Below are 10,193 nucleotides of genomic sequence, written 5' to 3' on the forward strand. Positions count from 1 at the left end.
CCTCCCCATTCAAAGAGACAGCAACTTAAAGCCAACACCATGCCTGTCCCAAAGAGAAAACTACAAAGCAGCCTCCAAACTCTTGACCGTCCAAGTCCCTGCGCTGCTCCCATCACCCCGAATATTACTCTTTGCATGACTTTTCACGGGTGTGCACATAATGTCTGTTATATATTTACCAATGGCATCTGCATAATCATTATGTAGATCTGAGAGGAGCTTTCAGTGCTAATCAGGAGCGTGTGTGAGCGTGTGTGTGTGTATGCTCTGCTAACAAAGCTCCCAGCCCCCTGCTTCTTCCTCACATCCACCTGCCTCCTCTTCTGCCTCCTTCTCCATGCCTTTCTACTCCTCCTATCCCTCCCTCCGCCTGTCCTCCAATTGCACACGGGTATGTGGGTCACATGACTTGCGGCGGGACGCCACCTGCTGACACCGGTACACTCTGGTCAATTACTCCTGCTGTCTCCTGTTGTCTGGGAGAAGACAAGTCCACACCTTCCTTTTTTCTTCTCTTGACGTCGATCATGTCGATTGTCCTTTTTGGTTTTCTCATTGTAGTTTGCCGTGATGCTACCTTGAAAGGAAGGAAGGGTCGTTCACTGACTGGTTGCTTTATTATTATTATTATTATTATTATTATTATTATTATTATCATTGTTGTTGTTGTTGTTAATTGAAGATGGAGAGAACCATGTTGGCTCTTTCCGCATGAAAACGTAAACATGGGTTTTTCATATCTCTCTCTATCTCTTTCTCTGTCTTTGTGTTCTCTGCTAACCCTGTTTCAAATCCAACTTCAGATTGTGTGTTTTAGAAGCAAACCGTATATACAATAATATTCAACTAAATAAAACACAACGGATACATAAAGCACTAAAGAAAGAATGGTTCTCTTGCATGTTTGACTGTAAAAAAAGGTCTATAACTAGATGCAAATGATACAGGGACACACCCGTTATCAGGTATTACGTATAGAATCAGGATGTACTTTTAATGTTTTTGGTATGTTTCCGGTTCTACTGCCATTATGATTCCAAACACACCAGGCTCCGCTTGTCGTTCCCCTCAAACGCTCTGTATTGTTTTTTTTTTTGTTTTTTTTAAAAAACAAAACAAGTTATCTATTATTATATCACACCTGAGTGAACTGAATGCATTATACCTGTAATAGAACAGTCGTCCATGCCACACAACAGAAGAGTTTCCTTTGGTTTATGATTTCTACAGGTCATTTACAGAGAACCTGGTGTGTTTGGGGCCTTTATTTGTTGGTTTATCAGGAAACGCACGTGTGGTCTGGTGTGTGGAGCGCCCCAGGTCTTGTGCTGTGTGAATGTGTGCGTGTGTGTGTGCGTGAGAGAGAGAAAGAGAGAGAGAGAGAGAGGTTGTATGTATGGGCGTGTGAATGCTTGGGGACAGCGCGCTGTAGCAGTCGGCTTATGGCTGTGTCCATCTCAGAAAGGTGTGGGGGGTGAGACTAAAGAAAGGGACGAACATTAAATATAGCAAATTGTAGAGAAAATGTGTATGAAAGCAATGAAATCAACACCAATAAAACATCTAGAACATTTAATACAACCGAGAACAATCTGTGTCTTTATTTCCCTCACGGGTTGTGTGTGTTAATGGGTCACTGAGCCTAAATAATGATTTTACTTAAGATAAAAACGAGAAATTTGCAGTGTACATGAACATAACACTTAGTGTGTGTGTGTGTGTGTGTGTGTTTCTGGAAATCATATTGGTGGGATAGTGTATAAAGCACAAAAGTACTTCTAAGGCAGTAAATGTGTAAGATTTCTCTATTATTATGCTGATGTCTGTGGTTTTGTCTAGAAGCTTCTGTATCAGCACTAAGTCATGACTTGCAGAAGTTGGCATCAGTGCCAACACACACACACACACACAGTCCTGTAGATGGTTGGTGAGTGCACTGCAGTGGGATCCCCTCCCTCCCTCTGCTTACTGCACCACTGTAATGGAGTATCGATCGCTGGCATCTTTTGCCGCAGTATAATTTAAAGCCAGTGAGGGAGTCTTTTCTCCAAGGTCATCACTATGGCAACCTAAAAAAAAGTAGATTCTAGGCAGGCGTGGTGGTGGTGGTGGGGGGGGGGGGTCAATGAGGTCAAAGGAGTCAGGCAGGAGAGGCAGAAAAGAGGGTGTGAGAAAGAAAAATGAGCACCAGGATGCAGAAGGCTTGTAACTCGATGCTTATTGATGGAAGACCTTGCAGGATTACAAAGGCTTTTATTCTCCTTCAACTCATCCCAGCAAATTACGAGCAGTGACATCAAACACGGCACGGTCTTTTACAGGCAGAGGATTTTATTGCACTTTCCTTTTGATCAAAATGCAACACAGAAGATAAAAGATGAGTTCTGAACAGAAATGTAGGAAAACAAAAAAAAACAACAAAAAAAACAAAAAAGATTCTTCAAAAATATTACGATAAAAAAAATTGGCAATTGAAAAGACTGCAAAGAATTGCAATAAAAGCACTTTTGATACTGCAGGTCATACATACTCTATTTTCAAGATCAGAAAACACCACCACGATGATAGTATCGACAGGCACCATGGATAGCTTTTTTTTTTTCCCCATACACCAAAACTAGCTTACTTTCTTTTCTTTTTTTTGGGGGGGGGGGGGGGGGGGGGGGGGGCATATTTTCACAAAACCCCTAAAACACTCCTGAATAATTTTCCAATCCTATTCCTAAAGCAGAGTTTGAGGAAGTACCATTAAGAAAAAAACCCGAAAACACACACCCCCTTTTTTTTCCCTGCAATGTTCCAGCGTTGATTTGTTCCATTATTTCTATTAGTTTATTTTTAATGCATGATTCACATGCAGTCCTTCCATATGTAACAGATAGAGCGGAGCATCCGCTGCAGACCCACGAAGGTGTACTTATTCTGTCAGTGAGTCAGCGTCAGTCTGCACTTAAAAATCTATTTGCTGGACGTCATTTATCTGAAGCTGAAGAATCGGATCTGTAACGGAAACGATTCCTGAATAACGGTTTATCTATAAATCAGCGATTAAATATTACGTTCGCTCGGCACAACCTAGTAGAAAGCAGTAACGATGTGCGCTCGAGACATTTGGATAAATAAAAAGCTCAATGGTCAATGTGCTGAGGAGTTAGACAGGCTCCATCAGGAGCTCCTCCATGTCGGATTGCTCCAGTTCACGGAAGGCAGCGTGCGAACCGATCACAGCCAGCGTAGCTCCTGAGTGGATACAGGACACAAAGACACGACTGATCAATCAGGGGACACGCTCAAATTGTTGAACATTTCTTGCATTGTAATCATTAATTAATACAAATTACAGACTGCCTCGTAGCAGATTCCACTCCAAGGTTAGAACAAGCTCACCCCCCAAAAAGGCTTCATTCAATCAATTACAGTTGAGATGATAAGTTTACATACACGTTGCAGAATCTACGAAATGTTATTTGATTTTTTTCAATTATTAAGAGCGATCATAAAAACTGCATCTCGTTTTTGATTTAGTGAATAAGTTGTTTCACATAACAGATGTTTACATATAGTGCACAACACACAATAACTGTATTTACACAAATGAACCAGTTCAAGAGATTACATACGCTTGATTCTCAATACTGGGTGAGATCATCATACCTGGATGATCCACGACTGTTTTTATGTTGTGGATCTTTTCACGCTGAGGACAACTGAGGGATTCATACACTATTACAAAAGGTGCAAACATTATTCACTTCTCAAAAAGGCAACATGATACATTAAGAGCTTGCGGGGGGGGGGGGGGGGGGGGGTGCTTTTTAAATTTTAAATTATTATTTTTGTCTTCTGGGAAACATGTAAATATCTCATGTAGCTTCTGAAGGACAGGATCTTTAATCAAAAGAATAACAATTTACACTGATCACCCTGTTAAAAGTTTACACCCCCTGGCCGTTAATGTATCGTGTTGCCTTCTGGAGCATCAGTGAATGTTTGTACCTTATGGAATAGTTGTGTACGAGTCCCTCAGTCGTCCTCAGTGTGAAAAGACGGATCTCGACATCATATAGCCGCTGTTGGAAAGGAGTCAAATATGCAGAATATGCTGGAAAAGTAAAGAATGTGGAGGATTTTTCTGAAGAACAGTGGGCGGTTTAACTGCTCAGGACAAACAAGGGACTCATGAAGAACTCTCACAAGACATAAACACAGTCGTGGATCATCCAGGTAACGACACACAGTGTTAACAATCAAGCGTATGTAAACTTTTGAACGGGTTCATTTGTGTAAATTCAGTTAGTATTGTGTCTTGTGGACTATTTGTAAAACATCTGTTATGTGAAATATCTTATTCAGGGCAGCACTAAATAAACAACTAAATGCAATCCCTATTTTTTAAATTTATTTAATTATTAACATTTTGCAGATTCTGCAAGGCGATTGTAAACGTATGATCTCAACGGTATAGCGTGGGACCGGCAGTGAGACATCAAGAACCATCCCTGAACAGAGTGGTACCTGATCATCATTATCATTCAGAGAGACGATCCGATCACCCCACCAGTAACGTCAACAATGATGTGACAACTGAAAGGAAAGTGATCGCTTCAACTGTTACCCTTAAATTTAACATTTACAGCGAGACTTCCATCTTTTTTCATCTGGAACTGCCTCTTCTTTGTACATCGTATTCACGCACGCTTACTTTTCATAAATGGAAATAAATTCAGCCGACAGATTTTGCGCACTCTGTCGTTTCCTCTCTTCATGGATTCTCATCAGCTCGTCTTGGAGAGAAGATTTTAACACTTGAATAATGTTCTCGCCTCTAATCTGGACTCCTTCGAAGTCACGCAGTGTCACTGTTGCTCGTTCTTGCATGGACAACCATGCGCTCCAAGAAGGCAGCTTGTCGTAAAACGGAGCGCAAGTGGCGTGTATTTTTTCAAGCTTGGGGGAATATAGAGCTGCAACCGAGTCTATAAGATCTGCTTACTTTTCTCAGATTATTGAGAATAATCAACGCAATCCCAGGCATCTCTTCCGTACTATAAACCGACTCGTCAGAAGTTAATGTTGGAACCACTTTGCCCGTTTTAAATCTGATTTCTCAGCATTATTAACGACTCTCCGCACACAGGTGTTGTACCAGCAGCATTGAAAACTTCTGCTGTAACCCCAGCTCCAAAAAAAAAAAGCATAATGGGGTGATTTGGACAATTTAAATAATTAATCGCCCCATATCAAACCTTCCCTTTTTGGCAAAAATTTTAGAACGTGTTGTGGCTTTGCAGCTGCACGATCACCTTACCGTTAACAATCTTTTCGAGCCCTTTCAGTCTTGGTTTCTGTAAACTTCATAGTACAGAGACAGCTTTGGTCGAGGTCACCAATGATCTGTTAATAGCCTCAGATTCTGCTTCTCTCCATCCTTATCCTTCTTAATCTTAGCCCTGCTTTCGATACTGTCAATCACAACCTCTTCCTCAACCGACTTGAACCTGTCTTTGGTGTTTCTGATCTCATCTCTCTGATCGCCGCCAGTTTGTTTCAGGTCTGAGATTGGCTCTGTTCTTACTGGTGTCCCTCAGGGTTCAATTTTAGGCCCCTTTACTTTTTAGCATTGACATATTTCCTCTTGGATTGCTCTTTTATTTTTACTCAGGCCTAATTATCACTTCCATGCAGATGACACTCAGATTTATACTCACTCGAAGCCTGGTCAAAATGCGGACGTTTCTTTTCTCTCACATTGCATTTCTGAGATAAAAACATGGATGTCTCAACACTTTTTGTGTCTTAATAGTGATGAGACTGAGGTTTTGCTTATTAACTCTCCTCATCTGTGTTGTAAAGCTGGTTCAATAACGTTAAACGTAGACGGCTCTGTTTTGGAGTTCCAAACTAAATTTTAAAAAAATTTAGGAGTTATATTTGATTCGAGTTTTTCTTTTGACCCAATATACTGTCAAGAATTCCTCTTTTCATCACAGAAATATCGCTAGACTTCACCCTATGCTATCTTTTCCTGTGACTGAAAGGCTTATCAACACTTTGGTTTTTTTCTCGTATCGATTACTGCGATGCACTTCTTGCTGCGGTTCCTAAAGCCACGCTAAATAAACTGCAATGTGTGCAAAATTCTGCTGCTAGGATCCTGACTGGTGTCAGGAGAAATGAACACATCACTCCGATACTGAAATCCTCGCACTGGCTCCCGGTCAGGTTTCACATTGATTTTAAAATCCTTATGCTCACATACAAGGCACTGCACGGTCTGGCCCCTCACTATCTGCACTGTCTGCGCTTTTAACTTTATATACTCCCAAGCTGGTTTACTGGCTGTCCCACAGACACGGGTACGATCTGTAGGATCTAGGAAAGACTTTCTCGTCCTATGCTCCTAGACTCTGGAATGCACTTCCTGCTCATATGCACAGAATTTAAGCATTTTTAAATCTAACCTAAAAACTCTTGTTTTTTTTTTTTTTTTAGGTTAGCTTTTTCTTAATGGCTTTAACCATCCTGTATTCAAGTCTGTTTTTTGTACACTGTGTTTTTATCCGTGTATATTTTTATTTTCTTTGTATTTTTTTTATTGTGTAAAGTGCCTTGAGAAGCTGCTTTAAAGGTGCTATATAAAAATAAACTTACTTATTATTATTATTATTATTAGTGATTTACAGTAGGGGCGGGAAAATTGGTTTGAAAAACCATTCAAGTCTGAGCGGATATTGTTCGATGTTCACTTGACTCTGATCAACCCGAAGTGCTGCATGTACTTTGTCACTGCTACGCTGCAGTAAACTTATTCTTCATTGTGATCTTTGACGTCCTCAATTTTTTTTTTATTACATAATTTTATTATATACTCACCCAGTACCCAGAAAACCGCTGTTCCAGCACCTGCAAGCCAGAACACGGGTAAAGACACAGCTCCGGCCAGTCCCAACTGGTGACCCTGAGTCAACTCCCGACCTGACGGAAAGGACAGCACGCTCTGACATACTCACAGGCCTCGCAGCAGGTTGTTATTTACTTTACTTCAAACATTTACTACTGAAAGTCAATAAACTCAAGAAGAAGAAGAAGAAGAGGAAGAAAAAAGCCCACCCAAGCATTTTCAGACACAGATACACTAATACGCACACACACACACACTTACCGAAAACAACCAGCTTGGATTCCAGTGACTTCAGGTGGATGATGTAAAAGGCACCAACAAATACAGCCAAAGCGATCAGCAGCATGGGCGAGCTGATACTATGAGAAACACAAAGAGGAAACAACCGTTTATATCAAGGGTATTCGGTGAAAAATTTGGAAAGGCCAAGTTTTAAAAGCTAAATTCCTTGCTTTTAAAAGGTCAGGATAAGTAACTAACGTGACTGAATGGCAACAACAGTCAACCATTAGTGATTAGTTTAAGGCTAAAAATGAGTTTTTATAGTGGTTATATTTTGTTTCACAGTGATGCTTCGTAGTGATCCACCCACTAGGAATAAGTGAGACATACACTGCCCTCCACTAATATTGGCACCCTTGGTAAATATGAGCAAACGCGGCTGTGAAAATTTGTCGTTATTGTTCAACCTTTTGATATCCTGCTCTCCTGGATATCAAATAAACACAGGTTAATCTAAAAAATATATATTTCTTTGTTTAATACAGGTGTGGAACAATTATTGGCACCCTCTTAGTCAATACTTTGTGCTACCTCTCTTCGCCAAGATAACAGCTCTGAGTCTTCTCCTATAATGCCTGATGAGGTTGGAGAATACATGGACAATACACATTATTAAAAACAGTATTAAGTAAATGTATAGCATAGTATCTAAAGAATCTGGTACTTTTCATCACTAAACTTTTTTCCAGCAACGCTTCTTTCACGTCTCATTTACTCGTCACTAACTGGTTCTAATTAACGTTTTTCAAACCAGTGACTATACCTTGCTGCGAAGAGCTCATTGTGACACAGTGGGTAAAACTTTGGAACCATTGCAAACGAGCAATTCGGTCTGCGTATACAAAAACGTGCAGCCAATCAGATGTCAAGATCTTGAAGCTTTTGATCAGAAAAGTATACAAAAGTTAGATGCTCAGTGGGCAGAGCGCCTGAGGCTGAGATCACTCCTTCACTGACTTCAGTTTAATCCGCAAAGGCTTCTACACTCTGAGTATAATTACATTAAATAGATTAAAGGCATTTTGGATAAAGTAATTTACACCACTTATATATCAGTTCAAATTAAGATAGCTCTGGGAAATATCAGAGAAAATCCTAAGTGAACGTCCGTGCGCACTTGCAAGAAAGAAACAAATCCAGGCTTCAAGAGGTTTTTATTACTAACGGAAGCGCTTCTTCTCGCTTCATTCAGTGAGGTACAATCTGAAAAAGAGATTTCTTACATGCAGTAGAGGATGAGCCCGAGGAAGATGAAGGTGTAGTTGCTGTGGAATGTGTCCAGGTTTCGCAGAACACGCTGGCACAGTTCACCGAAGTTCTTTGGTTTGGAAAACTTGCGCTGATCCACAAAGCTGGCCCAGGGCCTAATAGACTTCCGTCGACGGTCCAGCCAGTCCTTTGCCACATTCCCGGAAAAGCCTTTAGGAAAGAGTCTAAGCACACAAGGAGAGAGGGACAGATGGAGAGGATAATCCCGTCACATTCCTGCTCGTAGAAAATATAATGGGCGGCTGAGGCTCAGGTGGTAGAGCCACTGATCGTAGGGTTGGCGGTTCGATTCCCGGCCCACGTGACTCCTCATGTAGAAGTGTCCTTGGGCAAGACACTGAACCCAAAGTTGCTCCCGATGGCAGGCTAGCGCCTTGCATGGCAGCTCTGCTACCATTGGTGTGTGAGTGTGAATGGGTGAATGAGAATCAGTGTAAAGTGCTTTGTAGAACCACTAAGATTAAAAAAGCACTATATAAGTGCATTTACCATAACATGATCCATAAACCAGAAGTAAAAATAGGCACTGTGGTAATGTGAAGAGCCATACTGGAAAAGAATTTGATTATTTTACAGATTACCGGCTGCAAGGTTTACATCAATGCGCTCGTTCTAATACGTTAATACATTAGCGTCGCTATAATAACAACAAACTTTCTCATAAACAAGACAAGCTGCATGGATGAAAAAAGTATGACACGTCATTCCAATTACTGGCAAATGAATGAAACAACTCAGGACATGCTGTTACTGGAAAATAATCAACTCTTCTTTGCGTCTGTCCGTATCGCTCAATGGCCGGTTGATTATTTTCCTAGAACAGCATGCTCGATCATGTTTTATGCCTCAAGTAATAAAACTAACTTCTCACCTGCTGAGCATTCGTGCTGCAGGAAGCTCCTCTGCCCCACTGTCGAAAGGGTCACCCGCCTTCGCCTCCATTTCTACACACACGCATCAAACACATACAGAGAGTAACAGACTGTATGACGTACGTAGTGACGTTGAATTCAACGTTTTTATCAAAACAAAACAAAGTCTGTGGGCTGTTGATGTGGATGAGTGATATCTTTCAGTCTCACACTGTATACTTCTGAATGGGTGTGGGACTTTAGGCACAATGGGTATATAATGAGTATGTAATGGACATATAATTCCCAAAATAAGCTGTAAACCGCCATTATTGTAACACATTTAGTGTATAAAGGGAATAGGGAGCTGTCTTATATTATATATAATATTATATATAAGTTACAGTTACTTCATACATACATACATACATACATATATATAGCAAAAATATATAAGCAAAAATAAATAAATAAATAAATAAACCAGCACTCCTGTACCAATGTGATGGAATCTAGTACAGGAAGCTAAGTTACTGTATAATGTTTATCAACACCAATGACAGCTGATGAATAAACAGTAAATAAAACGACAATTTTCTAAAACAATAGCTTCTTACTGTGTATATGTGCGATGTTTTCGTTGTGCCGTTGCGAGGCGGATGTGCTGATGTGGAACAGCTTTAGTTTCTTCTCTTCCTGTTCGGTGAGGTTTCTGTGCCTGGCTCGCTATCGCCCTCTAGTAGTACTACACTAACGCACACTGAGGACAGTTAATACGGTATTAGTGCTTCTACAGACGTTCCTTGCACTCGTTGTCTGGTCCTAAAGAAACCGGCCAACGAGTGCAAGTATTACATTAAATCTTTTTTATATCAAAGGAGCAAAACTAA

The 10,193-nt window shown here is 40.6% G+C and overlaps 1 protein-coding gene across 1 annotated transcript; it reads right to left on the minus strand.

Moving 5' to 3' along the window:
* Positions 1 to 2,657: 2,657 nt before the first annotated feature.
* rabac1 (Rab acceptor 1 (prenylated)) lies at positions 2,658 to 10,055 on the minus strand. Its single transcript, XM_053624896.1, has 6 exons — positions 9,921 to 10,055; positions 9,324 to 9,396; positions 8,407 to 8,616; positions 7,163 to 7,260; positions 6,874 to 6,975; positions 2,658 to 3,240 (listed from the first exon to the last, which is right to left on the minus strand). Exons 2-6 carry the CDS (start codon positions 9,392 to 9,394, stop codon positions 3,152 to 3,154), a joined length of 570 nt encoding a protein of 189 aa, XP_053480871.1. The 5' UTR covers positions 9,395 to 9,396; positions 9,921 to 10,055; the 3' UTR covers positions 2,658 to 3,151.
* Positions 10,056 to 10,193: the final 138 nt, after the last annotated feature.

The sequence above is a fragment of the Ictalurus furcatus genome, chromosome 1 (genome assembly GCF_023375685.1).
Source record: "Ictalurus furcatus strain D&B chromosome 1, Billie_1.0, whole genome shotgun sequence".
Classification (NCBI taxonomy): domain Eukaryota; kingdom Metazoa; phylum Chordata; class Actinopteri; order Siluriformes; family Ictaluridae; genus Ictalurus; species Ictalurus furcatus.